Below are 23,841 nucleotides of genomic sequence, written 5' to 3' on the forward strand. Positions count from 1 at the left end.
CCTCATGGCTGGGCTTCGCGAACGAAGATTTGGGAAGGGCTCTACCCACGTTTGTTGAACCCGTAGTTCTATTTGCTTATCTTCCACCATGAGAAGCAACTCGTGGCAGGCTTTGAGCCTGTGTAGTGGAAGGTCTCCCTGGCAAGAGCAGGGGGTGAAACCAGATGAGCTTTAAGGTCTCTTCAACCCAAACCATTCTGCGGTTCTGTGATTACATGCTTAGAGCATGACAGGTGTTTATCCCATCACCCCTTAATACTTGAAAGAGAAATTCTCATATTGGAACTCACTAAAAACATTTATTCTTCCAAAAATGGATGCCTTAGCTGGGGAGATTGTTGTTCCAAAAGCATGGTAACATGTTAATGGCTGATCTCCATCCTAACTAAAACCATCGACTTCTCTGTTGCCCAGAGAAGCTGTGGCTGCCCCATCTCTGGAAGTGTTCCAGGCCAGGTTGGACAGGGCTTGGAGCAACCTGGTCTAGTGGAAGGTGTCCCTGCACATGGCAGGGGGTGGGACAAGATGAGCTTTAAGGTTCCTTCTCACACAAACCATTCTATGATTTGATGGTCGTATGAGTGGAGGTCGAAGTTCATTTGTTCCAGACTAGGATGCAAATCTTACACTCCATACACTACAGCAAATTCTCCCTGGAAGTTACATGGCTCAGATGGGAGCTGGGCACCTCTGTAGGCAACCCCTTGCACAAAGCACCTGAGTCTCTCACCAAAGGACAGGTACCATGACAGGGCTCCTCACCTGTAGTTGCCGCTGAGTACCACCATGCAGTCCACCAGCAGGAACTTCTCCTTCAGGTGCCCTTTGAAGGACATCCCCGTGCGGCAGTAGTAAGTTGGGCCAGACACTGTCCTCACCCTCAGGAACTGCAAACCAGAAAGGCACTGACTCAGGTGGGACCCTCATTCCCTCCCCTGCCCCTCCTCCTTCCCCCTCTCCTTTAACCTCCATCCTGCCACCAGGATTACCCTCCAGCTCTAGTGATTCTGCCTGCAGACACACAGATGGACAAACCTTTATCAGTGTGTCCTCAGCCTTTACCCCTTGTCATGCCAGCTCTCCCCTCTTTCTTCACATTCATCTTTTACCAGGCTCTGGCCTGTTTTCCCCCTTCTCAGGTGTTTCCTGCCACACTAGCTTTCTGTGTCCCAGGACACATCTGCCTCAGGACATGACTCAAGCAGGGCAGGTCTTTGCTCACCTCCACATAGTTCAGGTTGACTCTGCACTTGGCAGCTGTATCAAGGAAAAGCTGGGAGTTCATTTCATCCAGCAGGATGTAGACAGGCACTCGTCGAGAAGCAGCATCCAGCACCTCAAACAGCAGATCCACGTCTGTGAAAACGTCCATCACGATGGCCACCACCTGGGGAAGGGATGCAGTCAGCCACCTGTGCCATCTCATGCATGACTGACCATGTTCCCCAGCACCTCACACCCCAAAGCTGCACTGTCTCCATCTCCCTTTTGAAACTGGAACTTTCACTCCAACTTCCTTTTGGAACAGGAAACATCCCAATTAAAGGTTCCTTTAATCACTCTGGACCTGAGAACTGGAAACAAAATTTCTGTCCAGGAAATGTTCTGGTATGAGGTCCGAAGGAAAACTTCACTGCCCCTGAATGTTCCCTGACTGATCAATCTAATGATTCCACGAATTTTTTGGCCCTGTAACCACACTGGGTGGTGTAAGGAGCTGCTCCCCCACTCCAAAACCCTCTTGCCATTTTTAGGTAACTTCCTGGCCAACGTTCAGGCAGTCACTATCCAACTACATCCATGTGCTGATAATATGGGAAGCAGCTTCACAGGTCTACCTCCCTGTCCTTCCCAACTCCTATCTGTGAGTACAAATACCTGATGGAAAGGGCATAAGGAAGAAGGGAGCCAAGCGCTTTTCAGTTGTGCCCAGGGAGAGGACGAGACGCAAAATGAAACACGTGAAATTCCAATTAAACATGAGAGAAGTCTCTGGGATTGGAAGAGGGAGGTGAACATTGGAACAGGCTGTCCTGTTCCCTTGAAGATGCGCAAGGAGGGAGCATCCTTGGAGATGCTCAAGGACACATCCTGATTAACCCTCTGTAACTGACCTCCTCTGAGCAGGGCAGCTGGACTCGACCAGCTCCAGAGGCCCCATCCAAGCTCAGCTGTTGTGGGATTCTGTGAACTCTGGTGTATTTTAGTGTGGCCTTGCACACTGTGCTGTGAGAGCAGAGAAGAGCAGAGACAGGCTTTGGTGCCGTCAGTGGGGGGGTTGGAATCATCCTGCCCCTCTGTCAGGTCCTGGGAGCAAAGTTAAAAGAATTGGCAGAGGACCTGATATTGTTCAGCCTGGAGAAGAGAAGGCTCCAGGGAGACCTTAGAGCCCCTTCTATTGCCTAAAGGGACTCCAGGAGAGCTGGAGGGGGACTTTGGACATGGGCCTGGAATGACAGGACAAGGGATAATGGATTCCCTCTGTCAGAGGGCAGGGTTAGGTGGGATATTGGGAAGAAATTCTTCCCTGTGAGAATGGTAAGTTCCTGGCACAGGTTGCCCAGAGAAGCTGTGGCTGCTCCATCCCTGGAAGTGTTCAAGGCCAGGTTGGATGGGGCTTGGAGCAACTTAGTCTAGTGGAAGGTGTCCTGCCCATGGCAGGGAGTGGAACTGGATGAGCTTTAAGGTCCCTTCCCGCCCAAACCATTCTTTCTCTATTCTGGCGCTTCTCTGGCACACACATGATTTTACCTCTGCTCTAGCTGGGCTCTCCCTGTCTCACCTGCTGTGCTGCTCGAATCATCCTGCGAGCCTCCTCCTTAATGCTGGGGTTGTCCGGGGGAGGTGGCTGCACCAGGGTTGTCACCTCCGTTCCCCTGAACCCAAAGACCATTGGCCAGCCCAGGTCAAGCTCAGGAACGGCAAGGTCTGAGTTCATGGGCCAGTAAGTCCCGGAGGATCCGTCCATGTCATTGTCCCCTGTGGTGTCTGTGCTGCCCTCCTGGTTGGCATACTGGGGCTTCTGGAGGTTTTGGATGATGTGATCCACCTCGGAGCCACAGAGGAAATCGGGGGCTGCCTCCTCTGCCAGGAAGCGCTGGTAACTCTCCTTGCCCTCCTCTGTGAGCACGTCCAGCGCCAAGCGGTAATACTCCTTGTAGTGGGGGGGAAGGTAGTTGGGGTCAAGGGGATTGTCCCCCTGCGAGGAGCTTTGGGACCGACGAGCCATGAGGGGAGGGAGAGCTGTAAGGAAATTAAAACCAGCCATGAGAGCGGTGTCACGACAGCGACGCATCGTCCTCACAGAGCAAAGGCAAAGAGAAGAGATTCAAAGCATATGGAGCAATGCTGGAGAAAGTTCATTCCAAAGGGATGGAAGCATTAATTAGGCAAAGGTGTGAGTCACTTAACCATTACTTTCACAGAGTTAATTGGTTTTGGGCCAAAATAAGGAACAAATCAATCACGGATATGGAGCTAATGAGGACCTGGTGCCACTGAACACAGCAATGGGAGTGAGGTGAGTTGCTGGCCTGGGAGGGATGTTAAGGGGGAGCCTCCAAGAGATATTTGGAGGGGGACTGGAAAACCCTGCGCTTCCTGGGAGATGGAGTTATTTCCTCCAAAATAGACCCACAAATCTGAGAACTGTGAAACAAAAAACAGAAGTTGTGTTTCTGCCACCATAAGTGTCTAGAAATGTTCTAGGGCTTGCAGCCACCTGGTCTAGTGGAAGGTGTCCCTGCCCATGGCAGGAGGGTGAAACGAGATGAGCTCTAAGGTTCCTTCCAACCCAAACCATCCTGTGATTCCATGATTCTATTAATTGTTGGCATCCTTTAATTCCCTGAGCTGCAACAAGAACTATACCATATTGATGAATTCTCAGCTTGCATGAAAAATGCTGGTTTATATATGTAAATATTTTATATATATGCATGCACAAAATTACGGATATTCCATTAATCCTCCAAACTCTTTCCCTATCAGATAAAGTGAAAGGGGAGAAGTTACTGGAACCTCAAAAGATATTTATTACCTTCTGTCACTCTGGTGGGTGTGAGCTGAGCTCAGGTTAAGGAATAAATAAAACTTCTCCTGCTACAGCCCATCTTGCCAAATTCAGCTGAATTCTGCACTTAGCTCATGGATCTTTTTTATTTTATAATTTTGTTTTGCTGTGTTCCAGCTCCTGGGAACACATGTCTGTCTGGCAGAGCCCCGAGGCACTGGGTGAGATTTGGTGTTGTGAAGCTGCCAACTGCCAGGCTGGGTCTCCAGTTCTGGGTCAAGTCATCTACTATTTGGGAAACAATTCCTCTCCAAATCATTTGGAAGCAATCATATGCCATTTCTGGCTGATATTTGTGTGCCAGAGGGAGGTTTCTAAGACAAAATTGGTTTTTTAACTCCTGTCTCTTCACTTCTCTTTTAACTGGTTTTGATCCATCCCAAGCGTGTCCGTTATCCCAGTGCAAGGCTGGATTTGGTGGAGCACCAGCTGACACGCCTTAGGGAATAGGAGATGGATTACTTAGTGTGCAGCATTGCCTTGTTATTTTTTTTTTGACCCCAGAACTGTGTATTCCCTGTATTTTGTAGGGCATTCTCTGCTTTGAGCCTTGGTTCCTTTAACAGGAGTTCAGGGGTTTCCCCACTCCAGAGGGGAACACACAGATTGGACACACATTAGCTATTAGTACTCTTCAGTGATGGCTGGATTCTCCTCGATCAGGGGCACCTCAAACAAGAGGGAGTCCAAGCAGGGATTGGCTCCATGCTTGAACTTCACCTGCAAATCTGTTTCCTGCAGCTTCTTTCACCTCAGAGAAAGAAAAACATTGTCTTTTTGGAATTCTGAACCATCACAACTGTCAAAGAAACCGAGTTACAAACTGAAAATACACCAAATGTAGATTTTCAGCCTGTAACTATGGGGTAATAGAGAATTTTACTTACCTCCTTGTTTATTTTATTTAATTAGGAATTTCATTTTATGAAGATGCTAAAAATAATAATGTGTGGCACCTCCACAACTCCCTTGGGGATCTTTATAAAGGATAACAAGATATTCTGTGTCCAGAATATCTCAGGCACTAAACTGTTGGTGGGTACAAGAGAAGAAGAGCTCACGTCAACCCAGCACCACCTGCAGCTGTGAGCAGCTGTGTGACATGCTCAGGCCAAAGGGAACCCCTGAACATCCCTCCTTCCATTTCCATGACAATATTGGAAAAGTAAGACCCCAAAGGCCCTTAGTCCAAAATCCCAGAGCCACAAACCCTGCAATGCCCCCCCAGGGAACAGGAAAGCTCAAGCACATCATCAGTGTTCTTCACATCTTCACAGTTTTACCAGGAAAAGCCTCCCAGGGAGAGTGGGAGAGAACTGCCCCAGGATTGGACAGGAAAGCAAGAGACTCCTGCTACATCCTGCCAATACGACCTGGGAAAAAATTCCAGCAATTGTTTTTTTGAGCAGAACACACTGATATGGGACCTCAGAAGTTCTTCAGTCCACTGAGCACCCTGGCAACACCCCCACTGATCCTACTGTCCAGGCCCTGGTGGTTTAGGGGAACATAAAAGAAAATTTTCAGAAGGCAAATTAGGCAGCAGGGGTGAAATCCGATTCTTCCCAGCACCAAACCCTTAAATCTTGGGAAAGTCAATATAAATAAAGTGCAACCGTAACCAGGGCAGCAGTTCAGGTTTCAGGTGTTCATACATAGGTGCTCCATGTCACTCGGGATGCCTGAAGGTACCTGGCCTGGCCTCCAGCTGCTGCCGAGGAGGCTGTGGGTCTCTGCAGGGCTGCTGTCACACCTGCTGTGTGTAGATGCCCAAAGGCATCTAAAATAACCCAAACCCCCCAAGTTTTGGAACCGGGATTGCTACTCAAGGGTCAGAGTCACCAAATGCAGGTGTATAATGTGCCCACCTGCAAGGCTTGTGTTGCCCCTTAGAGGTGATGGAAAATAAGTGAGTAATACTCAAGGATTCATCTTCTAACAGAGATGCTCACATTTGGCCAAGTATTCTGTTATTTTGTCTCCCAAACAGTAACAAATCAGCCTTCTACAACCTCAGTGCTAAGACTTGTTTTAACTCCAACACACAATCCTGCTTCAAACTGTCAGTACTTCATACCAGAACTTGTCTAGAGGATGGGTGGTAACTTCAACGGGAGGATGAATCAGATTAGATTTAGATCAGATATTGGGGACAAATTCTTCCCTGGGAGGGTGGTGAGGAACTGGCACAGGTTGCCCAGAGAAGCTGTGGCTGCCCCATCCCTGCAAGTGTTCCAGGCCAGGTTGGACGGGGCTTGGAGCAACCTGGGCTAGTGGAAGGTGTCCCTGCCCATGGCAGGGAGGTGGAACAAGATAAGCTTCCAGTCCAAATGATTCCATGATTTCCTTTCTGGTCCTCTCAATAGAGTTCACACGCCTTCAGTCTCTCCAGGCTTCCTTCTCACCATGCCTGAACCCTGCCTTTTCCACCTATTTCTGGGAGAACCAGCCACAAAATCAGCTCTATGGGAGGGGATCAAAGGTCCATCAGCCCTGGAAACCCGTCTCCCGCAGGGACTAAGAGCAGGAGGTGTGGAAAACACACAGGAACAGGGACAGCACTTCTGACTCTTCACCACTTCTCAGAGCCAATTTCAGCTCCGTGGGGCTCTGGAATCTCCAGCCCCAGATGGGTTTTGATGCCTGTCAAGAGCCTCAAAGCATTTTGCTGTCACCAACTCACCCAGAGCCTCCCTAACTCCCTATCAAATTGGAGTATCTGCAGCAGCCAGAGGCAAGGAGTTCTCCAGCTCAGCCTGAGAGTCCATCATGGCCTCCTTCTCCTTTGGATCTGCTGCTTGTCCTTTGGCTTTGGCTAAGAAAATCAACACCTCTTGACCCTTGTCATGGAATCATGGAATGGTTTGGGTGGGAAGGGACTTTAAAGATCATCCAGTCCCATCCCCTGCCAAGGGGTGCACTAGACCATGTTGCTCCAAGCCCCATCCAACCTGGCCTTGAACATTTCCAGGGCTGGGGCAGCCACAGCTTCTCTGGGCAACCTGTACCACCACCTCACTACCCTGACAGGGAGGCATATCTTCCCAATATCCCATCTAAGCCTGCCCTCTGACACAAAGCCACTGTCCCTTGTCCTGGCACTCCAGGCCCTTGTCCAAAGTCTCTCTCCAGCTCTCTGTCCTTTAGGCACTGGAAGGGGCTCTAAGGTCTCCCCAGAGCCTTCCCTTCTCCATGCTGAACACCCCCAGCATTCCCATCCTGTCTCCAGAGCAGAGGGGCTCCAGCCCCCTCCTGTGTGTCACAGTGTCACCTCTTCACACATTCTAGAAATCTGTTATCATTATTTGGCATTTCATGAAGTTCTCTGCTATCCTAAGCAATCATTCCATGAATCACATCCATAAATATAGAAGTATCAAGAACACCACTCATGATCAGAACCTTTTGAACCAAACCTGCAAACTTTAGTTCCTCCCCAGGAAATCCTTCTTTTAATACAGCATGAGCACTGACATGTACACAGAAGGGTATGGAAAAAATCACAGAATCTCCTGAGTTGGAAGGGACCCACAAGGACCATCAAGTCCAGCTCCTGGTCCTGCACAGGACAGCCCTAAGAATCCCACAGAAAGAAGGAGGTATGGGTACCCTGGCTCTTTGGCACTCTCTTTCACACACTCCTCGGGGCTGGTGGTTGGGTTTTACAGGAGGAAGCTGCAGGAGAACAGAAGGCAGCTCTGTGGCTGTTTGCAGTAACTCCTCCCATGCTCGGGGGCAGTGGATAAAGGAGAGCAGGAAGCAGCTTGTTGGAAACTTAACAAGTGGGAGATGAAGGCTGATAGAATGGGCTGATGAGAGGCAGGATTCAGGTCTCCTCCACCCGTCTGCCTGGGCTATCCCAAAGACACTGATTGGCTGCTGCTGTGCCAGTGCATGGAGAGTCCTAATGAAGTCACTCCCCTCCTTGGTCAAAAAACCACCAGCAGGTGAGGAACAGGCGGAGAGGAATGAGCATGCAGCCCTCAGCCATCCCTGTGCTATTATCAAGGGGGTTTTGAGGAGGGAATCTTCAAGGGAAATATCCCTTTGGCTTGGCCTGCGGTCTGTTGTTGGCCTCTGTTCCCATCAGTGTAACTGGGAGTGACTTGACTGGCTATGATACCTGTCACACACATTCAGTTTTGTGATCCCCAAAAGCTGTCAGACCCCCTTAATACTGGGAAGAGTCAGCAGTGATGAGATCACAGCCTGCAGCTGCCTCTGCCCAGAAAAATACTCAGCCATATAGAATATTTAATGTAAGGAAAAGTGGCTGACAGATGAAGCTGGATATAGAAACTCTCTCTTTACCTCTGGATTCACTCTAAGAGCAGAAACTGGGAAAAGTACAGACTTGTTGACTTGGGCTGCATTTGCTCCCTGTTCATATGATGTTCCATTTTACTGGTTTTTTCCTAACACAGCAGCAGGAAATCACAGTTTCAGCCATGCTGTAATCACCACAAAGCCCTACAGATTAAAATAAATAAACAACAGGACCTGCCTTTCTCCTGAGCCTTTGTGCCAGGTGTGAATCAAGGGTGCTGGGCTGTGTTTGCCCAGTCTAAACAAAAGGGAACCGGCTCAGTGTTCCCCTTCTCTCTCATCTGCTATGCCTGGTGCCAGCCCTGCTGATGCCTCAGCACCTGGGGCTGGCTCCATCTACCTTCCCAGTGCTGACTCCAGTGCTTGTTGTTACGTGTTCTGCCTGCACAGCCAGTTCCCAGGCTGCCTCACTCAGGTGATCCTTTCCCTGGCTGGACCTGCTCCGCTGCTTCGGGACACTCCCAGGAGCTGAGGCTGCCGAAGGTCTGTAGGCACCGAGGAAGGAACTGCCTGGGAGGAAGCAGGGCTGGATCCCTTCGTCTGGAAAAGGCTGGAAAGACCTGATCCCTGCCTCTTGCTTATGTGCAAGTACAGGCACAATTTCCTGGGCTTAAACACCTCATCTTTTCACTGCTCTGAGTACCATCAAGAAGAAAAAGGCAGCACAAACAGACTGTTCTTTAGCCCACACTCTGCACAGCCAGCCACAAACCCCTCCATGCTATCAACACTTGAAGACTTCCACACCCTGGGCAAGAAGTTAGTCGAGGAGATTTTGATCCCTTTGGTGGGCTTCAGCTGGCCCATATACCATGTTCATTGGCATCACCGATGTCTCAGGCTAGTCTGTGAAAAAAATTCAGGTTTCCAAATGTCTCAGCACCTGAAGTTTAAAAAAAAAATTAATTGGTCTGAAGAAATAGAAAAGATCCTGTGAAAATAGGCTGCTGTTGTTCTGGGAGGGTCGGGTTTAGGAGAGGACAGCAATCCCTGAGGGAAAACGACTGGAGCAGACGTAGTGACAATGAGACATGGAAAGTGTTGGTTTGCTCTCAAGAAAATGTTGTACTTGTTAAATGATCTGGGGAGGGACCTGTCTCCTGGAATATGGTTTAAGGTGTGGGGTTTTTAATTCTGCACTGTGATGCAAGGACAGCCAGTGCCTTCTGATCTTGCTGCAGCAGAGGTAGGACCTGTATGAACAGCGAGACGGGCTTGTCCTCTCCAGAAGCTGCTCCTGCATGTGCTCACTTTCCATACTAAGGGTTAGACTTCTCCTAGTTGGGATCCAAGTTAGGATCTCTCAGGTTAAGGTCTTTCACTTGTCAGCCTCACAGTGATGCAGCACTTGTAGTCTTGAAGTGTACCCCAGAATTTCCTGCTTTAGCCAAAGCACATGGCCACGGAATTGTACAAGAGCTGAGGCAAAGAGAAAACTGCCCACAGAAGCTGTGGCTGCCCCATCCCTGGAAGTGTCCAAGGCCGGGTTGGATGGGGCTTGGAGCAACCTGGGAGAGTAGAAGGTGTCCCTGCCCATGGCAGGGGAGTTGGAACAAGATGGTCTGAAGGTCCCTTCCAATCCAAACCATTCTGTAATTCCATGAAAACGGATGCTGGACGCCTTCCCATGAACTGTTCTTCTCACTAAGCAGGGCTCAGGGACATCCCCCAAACAGTACAGTGAAATGTGGGCAATAAACTGGATTAGATCCTTTTCTAGGCACAACTGCCTCTGCCAAGTCCTAATACTTATTTTTCCTCTTTCCATTCTCCTCTCTGCATTTTCTGCTGAGTGCTGCTGTGTTCTCATCCTCAGTGTCCTCTCAGTGTCAGGCAGTAGGCTCAAAGCCTGGGTTACTGTTAAAATTTCTGGTTGGAATCTGTTACTCCTGTTACAATACCCCACAGGCCTTTTCCTTTGGTCATCTGATGAGTTGATCACTCCATGTTAATAATCTGAGTGAATGTCACCCCATTTTTCCGCTCTGGATGGTTTTATATGGATCTCAGTCATCATTACAAAAAAGACAGAAGTCATCAGAAGTCATGGCCATCAGTTATAATTAATTATCAGAATAATTAATCAATTATTCACTGAGCTTCCAGAGATCACAGCTGCATCTTCCATTTTCACACCTGTAGCAGCTGAACCCGACATGGCTCCATAAACTCTTTCTGTGTCTCAGGTGAGAAGGAAATGCCCTGAATGCTACAGACATGTGGCAGAGTGGAACTGGGAGCCCGGTCTACACCTCAAACGCCCACTAGACTCTCCTTCACCTCTGCTTACCAGTGGAAGGGATCCCACAGAACATTCCTTGCTGGAGAATCGGTAAATTGGCCAGACATTCGGAATGTCCAGAGAATCTTCCTGCAGGCCAGAGGAAGGGAAAAGTGGCAGAAAAATTACGTCGTAATTTTCCTTGTGGTTATTGAGACACCTGTCAACATGTCACAGCATGGCAGCCTGTCACACATGTCAGCATGTCAACATGTCACAGCATGGCAGCCTGTCACGCATGTCAGCATGTCAACATGTCACAGCATGGCAGCCTGTCACGCATGTCAGCATGTCAACATGTCACAGCATGGCAGCCTGTCACACATGTCAGCATGTCAACATGTCAGCCTTCACTGTCCTGTGCAACAAGGGTACGGGGTGGATGGGGAAATCCGAGCTGTGGGGAGTCACCAGGACACAACGTGATGTTTACAGCTGATGGAAATGAAATGCCATCCTGCATGAAAAGGGGTCTCTTAGAGAGCAGATTACTTGGATAATCACGGAATCATGGAATTCTTTGGGTTGGAAAAGCCCTCTGAGACTATTGAGTCCAACCACTCCCCCAGCACTGCCAAGGGCACCGCTAACTCATGTCCCCAGGCACTACATCTACGACAGCAACGCTCATGCCACGCTCTCTCCTTCAGCCAATGCTTTTCCCTGGATTTTATTCACAAGGTAGAAGATATAACAAAGTCTAGACCACAAAACTTTAAGAAAAGGACCAACAGTGTTAAGGTCTAATATGGAGAAGGAGAACAACGTTCTGCCTTTGGCTTTTATTTCCCTCACATCCTGATTGTAGAAATGCACTCATCAAACTCTTCCTCATTAGGGCTACAAAAATCCAGTATATTGGGCCTGATAAGCAGTCCAGAAGTGTTCCATGTAACCATAAAATGCAAAGAAGTCCAATCCTGCAAGGTTTGGAGGTGAATTTCAGTTGCTTGGAAAGTTGAGATTGCCAGAAAAATTATGTCTAGAACATGGGTGAATCTGTCCTGATCCAGAACCCTGCTCTGCCACAAACATAGATTGTGGCATGTGACATTTCCACATTTATAGAATCTCAGAATCAGAGACTGGTTGGGGTGGGAAGGAATCTTCAAGCCCATCTTGTTCCATCCCCTGCCATGGGCAGGGACACCTTCCACTAGACGGGCTGCTCCCAGCCCCAGCCTAGCCTTGAACACTTCCAGGGATGGGGCAGCCACAAATTTTTCCTTTGACATGTAATTTCCCCTAAGCCACACAAAGAGCAGAACGTTTTTTCCCCCTCTGAATACTCCTATTCCCACTGCCAGGTGACAGTAAATCCAGCTCTCTCTTCATCCCTCAATTACAACTCTAAAGCCCCTCAGGTAAATAAGAGTGAGAACAAAATCTAAACAACCTTCTCTCCCCAAAATACAGTCCCCCTGTGTCCCTCTAATGGAGTTGGAGCACGCTGTGCTCTCCTGCCTCCTGATCCAGGGAAAACATGTGCACAAGGAACTGGGAAGCCGTGTTCAGCACTGCTGTCACTGTCACTGCTCTGCTTTGGGGTAGTGTGCTGTTACTGACGTATTTTTGGCCTCTCACAGCTGAGCTTATTGCAGCTTCCAAAAATTAGATGTTTTCAGCAGCAGAAGGATTTGATTAGCACTTCTGTCCCTTTGCAGGTGCCTCTTCCCTCTCTAACTGTTCTAGAAGATGGAGAACCTGGTCCTCAGGCCAGGCAAGAGCCATAATTGACCCCTATTGACCTCAGCCAATTTAGAGTGAGGAACATGGGACCGTCCCCTTCCTCTGCTCACACACAAATCCTGAGGCCTGTCAGCCTCACACCTGTGGAAAACTCAGTGAGTGTCAGCACGTGTGCCTGTGCACGCGTGTCCACGCGCATCCGTCCGTGCTCCTGCCTGGACGTGCACGACTGTGTCAGGGCTCGTGGGCTGTGTCGGTGCTCGGCTGCACACCCAACCCGTGCGTGTGGAGAGCGGGAGCCTCCGAACTGCTTCCCAGCTCCTTGCACACGGCAGACCTCAGCCCTCCCAGCACGACCACTGGTGACATCCCCTCTGTCCCAGCCTCCTGACCACACGTCCCTACTGCATTCCTGATCCAAGAAGGAGGCCAGCTCGGGCTCTGTCATAGGGAGCTGAGTCAGGCTGTAAGACTCTTCCCAAAGACTGAGGCTGAGTTTGGGAATACCTGCTCCTTGGGGATTTCTCAAAGGGACGGGACACAGTTGTGTGAAGTGTTCACTGAGCAGTTCTGATCTGAGGACAGACAGGTCCCTTCCCTTCCCATCCCCAGTCCCTGCTGCCACCACTGGGACATTCTGGATCCCTTCCCTTCCCATCCCCAATCCCTGCTGCCACCACTGGGACATTCTGGATCCCTTCCCTTGTGATCCCCACTCCCTGCTGCCAGTGCTGGGACATTTTCCCTCCCCACTTGCCTCTCCCTTCTCCTCCTGTGTCTCTCCCTTCTCCCCATCATGGCGTGATAGGGAGCTCCTGCCACTGGAGCCTTCCTGCATAGAAGCAGCCATCTCCTGCCCATGGAATGCCTGCAGAATTCCCTGTCCCAGATCCCAGACACCCAGCCCTGCGCAGAGGAGCAAGGCAGGCCCTCCCCAGCCCTTGCCCTCCACCTCACGCAGCCATGTAGGTACCCCGGCTGTATCTGCCCTTCTCCTACCTTCCTAGGGGAGCCGGGCTGGTGGTGGGTCACTCTGACTCAGGTGGCCATGCAGGTACCCACGAGGTCCCTGCCCTTCTCCTGCCTTCCCAGGTGAGCCGGGGCAGGTGGTGGGTCACTCTCTGCTCACCTGGACGTGCCTGCAACCTGATTCACCTGGGAGCCTGGAGAGTGAGGCTCCACCCAGGGCAGAGCGGGGGTGAGTAAGAGCGAGAGAAAGGCAAACTCCGGAGAGCTGTTCCCTCCCCAGGCGCAGGGAGCCAGAGATAAGGGCTGCGCATTCCTGAGCCGCCGGAGGCCTCTCCCTTCCCGTCTGCCCCGAGCCTGTCAGACCAGCTCGGGGCTGGGAGCGGGGCCGAGCAGCGCCCCAGACACGGACCCCCGTCCCCTGACATGGACCCTGGCCCCCAGCCCCGGGCAGGGCTGGGCCCTGCGGCTCCCGGGGACGGGGGATTTGGGCTCTCGGGCAATTCTCTGCTCTGGGGTCTGTTCCGGGCAGTCGAGCAGCGGCTCCTGGGCAATGTCACCGTGGCAGCAGGAGGGGTCGGGGGCAGCGCCTGTGGCCGCATCTCCACAGCGGCGGGACAAGGACCCTGCGGCGGGACCGTCCCCCGGTGTCCCCGGGGGTGCCGGGAAAGAGGGTGTGAGGCCGTACCCGTGGCCTTCTGCCTCCCCCCATCACTGCCCTGCTCCCGGAGCCGAGGCCCCGCGGGCGGGGAAGGGTTAAGCGAGATTCCCCGCAGCCCCGGGCGTGGCAGCGCCTGTTCCACCTTTCATGTCCCAGCTCGTCCCGCCCGGCAGCCGCCGCCGCTGTGAGGGCCGGGCCGGCGGTGACTCAGGCGGGGGCGGGGGAGGCGCCATGTCGGGGAGGCGGAAGGGAGCGGGGCCGGGGCTGAGGGGTCCTGGGGTGAGGGAGGGAGGGATGAGCCCCTGTGCTGGCGCTGCTGAGGCACCTCGAACCCTGGGGTCAGTGTTGCCCCCTCATGAAAAGGAGGACATTGAGGGGCTGGAGCACCAGGAGCGGCCGAGGGAGCTTTGAGGGGCTCCGCCTGGAGAAAAGGAGGCTCGGGGGGACCTTCTCGCAACTCCCTGACAGGAGCCGGGGGACGGGCTCTGCTCCCAGGGAACAAGGGACAGGACAAGGGGAAACAGCCTCAAGTTGTGCCAGGGGAGGGTCAGGTTGGATATTGAGAAAATTCCTTCCCAGAAAGGGCTGCCCAGCCCTGGAACAGTCTGCCTAGGTCAGGGGTGGAGTCCCTGTCTCTGGGGGGATTTAACAGCCGTGTGGACATGGCACCTGGGGACATGGGTTAGTTGTGGCCTTGGGAGTGCTGGAGGAGCAGCTGGACTCTGTCATTATCAAGTCATCGAATCATGGAATAGTTTGGGTTGGAAAGAACCTTTAAGCCCATCTAGTTCCACTGCCTGCCCTGAGCAGGGATGCCTTCCATCAGACCAGGTTGGTCCAAGCCCTGTCCAGCCTGGCCTGGACACTTTCAGGGATGGGGCAGCCACAGCTTCTTTGGGCAACCTGTGCCAGGAATTCACCACTGTCACAGGGAGAGTTTCTTTCCAATATCCCATCTAACCCTACCCTCTGGCAGTGGGAAGCTATTGCCCCTTGTCTTCGCCCTCCACGCCCTTGTCTGAAGTCCCTCTCCAGCTCTCTTGGAGCCCCTTCAGGCACTGGAATTGTGGTAACAGTTCATCAGCTCCTTGGCTTTTCTTGTGGACAGAGCACTTCTGCTCTCTAATGGACTGTAGTATTGTCTTTGATTACGTATATCTTTGAGATAATACCTTGTCTGTCATCAGGAAACTGCAAAGGCTCTGTCTTGAGACCCCAAAAGTGATGACATTCCTGGTAGTGCCATGGTTATGATACAGATATTTAAGGCAGGATTTATCAAACTGAACATTGGTGACAACTACGGAGGTGGCTGCATCATGGCCAGCCATCCCATATATTTTGGAATGGTGTCACACTGTCCATGGGTGCAGTTCAGACCTTCCAGACCAAAAAGATGAACTGTGGCTGAACCTCACTGGGTACAAGGGAGCCAAACCATCTATCTGATATCTCAGATATAATTTAGGTTGGATAAGCAGCATTCCTGGTCTGAAGCTGCAATTCAAGACCAGCTGAGCTGAACCAACCCTGCCTGTAAGGAAAGTCAGTTTCAGTATGAGTTTGGGGCTTTTCTTTGTACAATATTGACACATGAATTGGTGAAATTCCTCAGAAAGTCAAGCCTAAAGTGTTTCACTAATTTTTCTACAAGGTTTCAGTGTGTGGCTTTACAGACCTTTTATTCCTTAAATAATGATTATTTGTAATAGTCTAAAATGACCTGTAAAGGAACTTAAAATCCATGTGAACTTTGGATCTAGATTCTGTCAGCCAGCAAGAGCCTGTGTTATTTTGGGATGTTGTTATTTGAGAGAAATCCCAGTAGAAACGCATTGGCCTTCACAGTTTGTGGTCAGAACAACTCCCTTTATGTCACACCATACATAGAATTTAATCTACCTCATTAAGTGTCATAACTTGCATTTGACTAAAGTATTTTGCAGTAATGTCACTACAATTATCACCTTTCAGTCTTCTCTTTATTAAATAAAGAGAACATTTAAAAACTCTCTTATTTTCTCTTTTGCCCATCATTTAAACCGTGGACCTTTTTTGTTCCAGCTTTTCAAAACACATTCAAATCCGATTATGAAACTGGACACTTTTAGTTTCATATTGCTGTATACACAACTGACCAACATTTTAATAGAGTAGGTTTGACTTCTCCTGAGTGAAAATTACCTGGAATGGCTGATTTCAAAGCTATTCCCAATGGAATAAAAGGGCTGTAATCATCACACTATAATGAAATGGGATCACCTGGATCTTTCCATTTGGGAATTAGTAATAAAGTTTTGCTGCTTTTCTGTTCTGAAGATTGGTTGTGTTTATATTTCTGTTCGGTTTCCAAAATAATATTGCTTATTTTAGAGAATCTTCATTCATAAATGCAGTGTACACGTGTAAATGGTGTTTGTTTGGTTTTCACTAATTACAGTGTGTGTTTGCATTGTTACACTGGATTAGGGCAGTAATCTGGGTAATTACTGTTTGTCCTCAGTGTCTTAGCAGGCTCCTTCTGCCATGGCCTGCAAACAAGGGACACTTGTGCCCCAGATTGCTGATCTCTGGGTTAATGACATGGGATAAAACAAAGAGTGTGGAATGAGTGTGAGACCTCATTTCAGATTGTGGCAGCTGCTCCAGCTGTGACAGAGCCAGCAGAGCATGGCAGTGAATACCTTGAACGGGTGGCAGGAGCTGCACTGCTCTCCTCAGGAACCAATGCAGCCCTCAGGTGGCAGTCAGGGCATGCTGGGGTACTGCTGTGGCCCCCAGTTTTGGCAGCAGCCTGAACAGGAGCTGTGAGGGGTCCCAGCAGCGATCAGGAGGGGATTGCACAAATTTGTGTCCTCAAGTGCCACAGAATTCAACAAACACGTGGATATAGCACTTGAGGACATGGTTTAATGGTGAACATGGTGGTGGGGCTGGGTTGGTGGTTGGACTTCATGATCTTAGATGTCTTTTCCAACTTTAATGATTCTGTGATTCCATGATTCTAAAACTGATACATGGAAATCTGACCTGATGGGAGCTTGCCTTTCAGCTTTCAACTTAAAGACAGTATGTTTAGATTGGATATTGGGAGGGAATTCCTCCCTGTGAGGGTGGCGAAGCCCTGGCACAGAGAAGGCAGGTTTCCCAGAGAAGCTGTGGCTGCCCCATCCCTGGAAGTGTTCCAGGTCAGGATGGACAGGGCTTGCTTGGAGCAACGTGGTCTACTGGAAGGTGTGCCTGCACATGGCAGGGGTGGGACTGAATGAGCTTTGAGGTCCCTTCCCACCCAAGCCATTCCATGATTCTGTGATTATCACAGTTCACCCCTGGCTCCATCCACCAAGAAGCTGTCAGCCCTCTATGACCACTGACAGAGTACAAGGAACAGATACATTACCTGCCCCAACAGTGCCATGAACAGAGACAAGGTGACCTGGAGAACAGCAACTCGTTCTTCGAATCACTTCTTTAGCAGTGCAGATCCCTGGGCTCTTGGACAATGGAGGAGAAGGCGGTGAATCCTCCCCTTGACTCCACACTGCTGACTCACCCCGGCTGCCACTCTAGGTTTGATCTGTTCAGGCTCTGCATTTGTAGATATCAGATTATCTGGGTTAAGTGCAGCTTCGCTTTCTCCCTTTATCTATCTGCTCTGAAGCTGTTTAACATGATCTGCCTGTTTTTATGCAACTCAGTATCAAGAACTCCCAGGTACTGACTGACACCAAGCACAGAGCTGAGTTTTTCTGCAGTGACCGCATGCTCGGTGTGAACTGAGTCCTGATTCCCACACCCTGCTCTGCTGACAGCAATGGAGAAGTCTCTTCAGTGGTGACACGAGTTAACCCCCTCTAGTTCTTCACAGTGACTTTTTATTGTAAAGTACTGTGGAGAAATCCCACAATATTCTAACAAGCAGGAGTGACATCTGAATGGAACGTGGTCTTACACAGTTTATTAGAAATTGTTCACTTTTTTAAATGAAAACTGTCTTAAATTAATGGGCTTGATGAGGAATAACCTGGGAAAAATGACTGTTGTATTCGTACAGCAGCACTGTTTGGGTACTGTGGGGGCGGCAGGGAAGTGGTGGTTTTGGGTTTTGTTGGTTTTTTTCTTACCAGTGTTCAGCTCTGATGGCCATCCTTTCCCTTCTGGGGAAAAATGCAGGAGTGACCTAAGAAAGGTCCCTGGGATCAGGTCACCTGGCCTTAACCTGTGACCAAACTGGAGAGTCCCCAGTGTAGACGGGGGATTCAGATCATCCAGTAAGAACTGATTAAGAGAAATCTCGAATCTGCTTGGCTGGGCCAGTTAATGCCTCCCCACAGGAACAAGGATCTCCGGGGCCAGAGTTCATTCCTCCACCGGCAGAGTCTCTATCTTCAGTCACAGGAGTCACATTTTAATTTCTAATCCAGACATTATTTATACAAACCAATACTGTAGAGAAGACAAACAGATTTTGCAGGCAGATGCGCCGCGTCTCCTCAGTCCTTCCTGAAACGAGAAACAGCCTCGCTGCCCAGCAAGTCCTGGTTTAGAACGCTGGTTTAAGGGAATCAAATAGTTGAGAATTCGGCAGAACCGCAGGTACATGGCTTCTGTAGCCGAAGAAACTGCACCTTTTTATTGTCGGGGGCGCACCTCGGGCCCTGGGCCCTCCACTTGCACCGCCCGGAGCTCCCGGGACCCGTTTGAATCGGCGGGCAGCAAACGCCGTCCCCGCGCCGGGACTGCGGCCCCGCAGAGAGAGCGCAGCGCTGTCGGACCGCCCGCCCGGGCACCCGCCCGCGATCCGTCCCGGGATCCGCCCCAAGATCCGCCCCAAGATCCGCCCCGGGCCCGGCCTGCCCGGCTCCGCCGCGTCACCCGCGGCCTCACCTGCCAGCGTCGCGGTCCAGGTGTTCCCGCCGCCCTCCGCCCGCCCCGCTTCCCGCTCCGGGTCCCGCTCGGGCCCGGCCCGGCCCCGCCGCCCTCCGCCCGCCCCGCTTCCCGCTCCGGGTCCCGCTCGGGCCCGGCCCGGCCCCGCCGCCCTCCGCCCGCCCCGCTTCCCGCCCCGGCGCGGCCGGTCCCGCCTGTTCCCCCCGTCCCCGCCCGTCCCGCACAGCCAGGGCCGCCCCGCCGCTCGCCGTTTTTCAGTCACACGCTGCCGGTGCCCGCCCAGCCCTCCGGTGCCCCCGAACGGCCTCTGCCCTCCAGGGAGCCACAGCTCCTAATTCAGGATCATCGGCCGACTCAGTTAATGAACGTCGATTTCTGCATCCAGACCATGAAGACATTTACGAGCTGGGCCTGAAATGGACCCCGGCCCCCCCCCCACCGTGACGGCCACCAGCCTGAAGTCACCCCCTGCACTGTGACCCCGAGCCCGGCCCGTCGAGTAGATGCTCACTCCGTGTAGGATGGATGGTCCAGCTCTGCCCTGGGCACCTTGTCCAGAAGGATCTGGGGAGAGACAGGGTCCAAAGCTTTGCTAAAATTAAAAAAATTGTCTGCTGGCTCACTCAGTTCCCCTCGCTGGGAGAGCTCATCACATGAGGGAATGGAGCTGCTTATCAGCTGGTTGGACAGGACTTTGCCCTCTGCCCAGAGAGGCTGTGGCAGCCCTGTCCTTGGAAGTGTCCAAGGCCAGGTTGGATGGGGCTTGGAGCAACCTGGTCTAGTGGAAGGTGTCCCTGCCCATGGCAGGAGGTGAAACTGGGTGACCTTTAAGGTCCCTCCAACCCAAACCATTCTGAGATTCTATGAACCTGTCCTGGGAAATGTTACCACCCACAACTGTCCCATTTCTCCCAAAAGAAAGTTCTGTAGTTCTGAGGTTGCTTTGGCCAGATAACGATTGCCCAGTCCATTAATTCAGTGATGCTTCTTTCCCGTTGTTATGATGTGGATACATTCATAATATTTGGGAATTGGTGAGGTGAGGACACCAATACATTCCCACCAATCCATATGGAAATGTCTGTTCATTGTCGTGCCTGTGCCCTGGGAATGTCACTGTCCACTAAAGACCCTCTAAAACTCATGTTTCTGTTTGGTTGAGTTTTTTTTCTTTCTTTCAAAGTGAGTGAAATTAAATAACTTTGACTGCTGTAAATGTTGTTTCTTCCATTGGAAATGGCAGGAGGTGTTTATTTGCTTCTACCTGTCCTCGGAGAGTGGAAAAATGGGTATGTGAAGTTGTGCCAGCCCACACTTATTTGTGCTGGCCTCCTGCAGGGACCCCGAGCAGCACTTTGGATACCCTGAGTAAATCATTCTCAGCTGGATCTCGTAAAGTGCAGCAGTTGCTCATACAGCAAAAACAGGGGATGAAGCAGCTGAGAGTCTTGTAAGATCCAGAACTTTTCTCCAGTGTCTGTGCTAAAGTTACTGAGGGCTTTTTTCAGAAGTGGAGATCTGTTGGGAAAAGTTCAGCCAGTATCGAAGGAGCCTGTGTGTCACATCTGTTTCCATCCCCCTCTGGCTGGGGTTAGAGTGAGGGACCACTTTGTAGTAAAATTTTAAAAATTTCTTCTGACAGCAGCACTGGGACTGTCCCTGTGCCCAGTTCAGGTGTCACCAGGTGAGACAGGTGTCTCCTACCACTATCTAGGGTGATTTACAGGCAGTGAATCATGGAATCATGATTCTCTGATTCTCTGACTGTCCCAGGATCCAAAGCTGGAGTCACCTCTCACCTCTCTCGCCACTTAAGCTGTATTTGTGGTGTTTTCTCTGAGTAAAGTTACAGTCAATGTCAATTCATATTTAGGTGGAGTTTGAGCAACATTAGTCGCACATGTGAAGCATGTGCAGCTTTTGCTTCATTAGCATGTGTGAGGGCATAAACAAGAATATGTATTTTGGAGTTAATGAAGGGAAATTCAGCTCTCAGTGGGTCATTCATAGAATCACAGAATCATGGAACCATAGAATGGTTTGGGTGGGAAGGGAGCTTAACAGCCATCCAGTCCCACCCCCTGCCATGGGTAGGGACACCTTCCACTAGACCAGGTTGCTCCAAGCCCCATCCAACCTGGCCTGGAACACTTCCAGGGATGGGGCAGCCACAGCTTCTCTTGGCAACCTGTGCCAGGGACTCACCATCCTCACAGCCAGAAATTCCTTCCCAATATCCCAGTATCCCATCTAAGCCTGCCCTCTGGCAGTGGGAATCCATTCCTTCTTGTCCTGTCACTCCAGCCCTTGTTCAAAGAAGGGAAGGCTCTGAGAAGATCTCAGAACCCCTTCCAGTGCCTAAAGGGACTCCAAGAGAGCTGGAGAGGGACTGGGGACAAGGGCAATGATTGTAAGATCTGTGTCTTAGAAGAAACCCCAGTAATCAATCAAAGACCCGTTTGATTTTCTCATACAGGGACTGAGACATAGGACATGAGACAGCGCTGGATGTGACATGAGGAATTGCCAAATGTGCAGGTACCAGGGTGAGAAGCTGAGAAAAGCTCAAATAGGGCTGGAGGAGTGGCTGGATTCCATGTGAGTTCAGGGGAAACCCCGTGAGGGACAGAGGAGGGATGCTGCAGATAACTGGGTGCCAGGGACCTTGTGGGGCAGAATAGGACAACAGTTCTCAGGTCACCATATCAGTGACACCTTGGAAAGGCAGGTGAGCAGGGAACCCAACTGGAAGGACCAGATTTAGGTATGAATGAGCAAAACTGGGACCAAAGGGGAGGATGTAATTAAAGGCCGGTTGTCTCTCTTGGAGGGGGAATAGTGAAGTTACAGTCAATGTCAATTCATATTTAGGTGCAGCCGCCAGAGCAGGAGTGCAATATGGGGTTGCAATAGAGCTCCAAATTTACCCTCACTGTTTTGTATGGAATATGGAATTCTAGTTTCTGCATGGACAGATGTGATTAGGACAGGGATGATATGCTGCTGGAGATGCTGGAGACAAACTCCATGGAATGGACAGTGAGTTTGGAGTCATTTAATCTGTATACAGTGAGAAGATGTCACAATATTACTGATATGGAGAAGACCACTGGGATGGCCAGAAAAGGAACCTCCATGAGCCTGCCTTCCCAGCAGGTAAGATACAGATGCCAGTTATCTGAGCACTTATTTGTAGCCTGCTTTCACTTCCGAGTGAAATAGGCTGATTTCAGTAACGCTTTAATTACTGCCTTTGGTACAAGGTGTGAAAGCAGCTTGTGCCTTGGTCACCTCATGGGGTAAAAGGAAAAGCAGAGGAAAACTCAAAGGAGGGGAATGAGGTTGGGGTGGGGGCAGGTGGTGTCTGGCTGCAGAAAACAAGGAATCGGCCCTTTATGGTGGGGAGGGGATATTTACTTTGTCCTTACAGAAAGGGCTGTGGGATGCTGGGTCTCCATAAGTCAGGAAGGCTCTCTGGGGGCTGGTACAGACTTTGCAACAGGCTTTAGTGTGTGTTTTGGTTTAGGTGTGTGGTTCATTTTTCATAGCAGGACAGTACCTGCTCTGTATCCAGGCGCAGTCAGCTATGGGCTGTTCCCATCTGGATAAGCTCTTTCCTGTGGTGTCAAGACATGATTCAGTAGGACACATGAACCTGGAGGCCATGAGGTGGCTTTGCCCAAGGCCCTAATAAGATGGGCAAACCAAACTCCTGTGGTGATGGCTGTGGTGTGGGGGGGATCCTGCAGTACTCCGGCTTTGAGGTCTTTCGTGGTGTCGCTAATGGTGACTGTAAGCACAGAGTCAACCAAAACCACACGTACCAGCAGCAGAAGTGGCACTGAATTACAAGCACAGCTTTATCTCCTCCAGCCATTTGTTTCCAGAAGCAGCTGGTGGCAGGAGGACAAGGCTGGAAACCAGTGTTCTCCACCCTCTGGTTATCCCAGGTATTCCAAGGGGCAGGTTTCCCAGAGATGACTCCACACAGCTAAATTTGTGGTTTGCAGCTTCCATGACAGCCCCTTCTCTCTGTCAGCAGACAGTCCTTAAAGAGAATCCTATTGGTATTCCAGACACCTGCCTGCTGTTATATATGGAGGGAAATGCAGGGAAGGAGCACGGGAATCTCTCACCTTGTGCACCAATACCAGACGGGATTGACTCCTGAAACCAAGAAAACTTGCATTTAGCAGGACCTGAGGGGCAGGCTATGCAGGTTCACACCTAGAGCTGTGTCCTGATATGACATTCCCTTTCCCTCCAACTCCCAGAGCACGTCTGTGAGTCACTGCTGCTACACAAGACATTCAGCTGCAAGAGTCTTGTAAACCTTCCACCCAGCCAGTTGTGCTTTGTCTGTGCAACCTTGAAGATCTTTGCATTCTCCCTATATATTTAACTGTGTTATTTCTATGCCTATTTATAACAAAATCATAGGATCGTTGCATGGTTGGGGTTGGAAGGGACCTTAAAGACCACCTAGTTCCAATCCTACATTAATAATTCCTAAATAAATATCCATAATAAAAACCCTAAAAAAGTTATCTCCACTGATCAAGTTCCTGTGTTTACTTTTGTCTGATGGGGTAACTACTGCCCAGGTGCTACTCGGGGTTCAGTTGTGTAAATTATATGGACAAGGAGATAAACCTGGTAGTAAACTTGGCCCAAGCAAACTAAATGTGGAGAAAACAGATACATTAAACCCAGGAAAGGACCCGTGTATTGAGCCTGTGTAAGGCTGCACTTCAGATCCTGAACCCCTCATGCTGACCTAGGACAAGGCTGTTCCTGAGGTACCATGGGGTGCAGCCAAGGCCCCTTCTCCAGCTGTACCTGTTGCACAGGTGGGAGAATGAGGCTGAGGTCTGGCACTACCCTGGCTCTAGGAAAAGGAATTCCACCTTCTCCCTGCTGAGGCTGCACCTCTTTCCCTGGGCTGGCACAGCATGGTGC

General features: G+C 50.6%; 1 protein-coding gene across 6 annotated transcripts in view; it reads right to left on the reverse strand.

Moving 5' to 3' along the window:
* FAM83H (family with sequence similarity 83 member H) overlaps positions 1-19,590 on the reverse strand; it is a 23,925-nt gene extending 4,335 nt beyond the window's left edge. Inside the window, exons 1-7 of one of the 6 annotated variants that reach the window (XM_032707025.1) lie at positions 19,394-19,590; positions 18,437-18,498; positions 17,396-17,583; positions 10,689-10,769; positions 2,783-3,243; positions 1,223-1,387; positions 763-887 (exon numbers count right to left, since the gene is read on the reverse strand). In XM_032707025.1, coding sequence (XP_032562916.1) covers positions 763-887; positions 1,223-1,387; positions 2,783-3,243; positions 10,689-10,713 — 776 coding nt within the window. In that variant the 5' untranslated portion in view covers positions 10,714-10,769; positions 17,396-17,583; positions 18,437-18,498; positions 19,394-19,590. Of the gene's footprint in view, positions 1-762; positions 888-1,222; positions 1,388-2,782; positions 3,244-10,688; positions 10,770-13,367; positions 13,641-17,395; positions 17,584-18,119; positions 18,739-19,393 lie in introns of those variants that run through there. The other 5 variants (XM_032707007.1, XM_032707033.1, XM_032707015.1 and 2 more) reach the window with 5 other exon arrangements.
* Positions 19,591-23,841: the final 4,251 nt, after the last annotated feature.

Source organism: Chiroxiphia lanceolata, chromosome 1, assembly GCF_009829145.1.
Source record: "Chiroxiphia lanceolata isolate bChiLan1 chromosome 1, bChiLan1.pri, whole genome shotgun sequence".
Classification (NCBI taxonomy): Eukaryota; Metazoa; Chordata; class Aves; order Passeriformes; family Pipridae; genus Chiroxiphia; species Chiroxiphia lanceolata.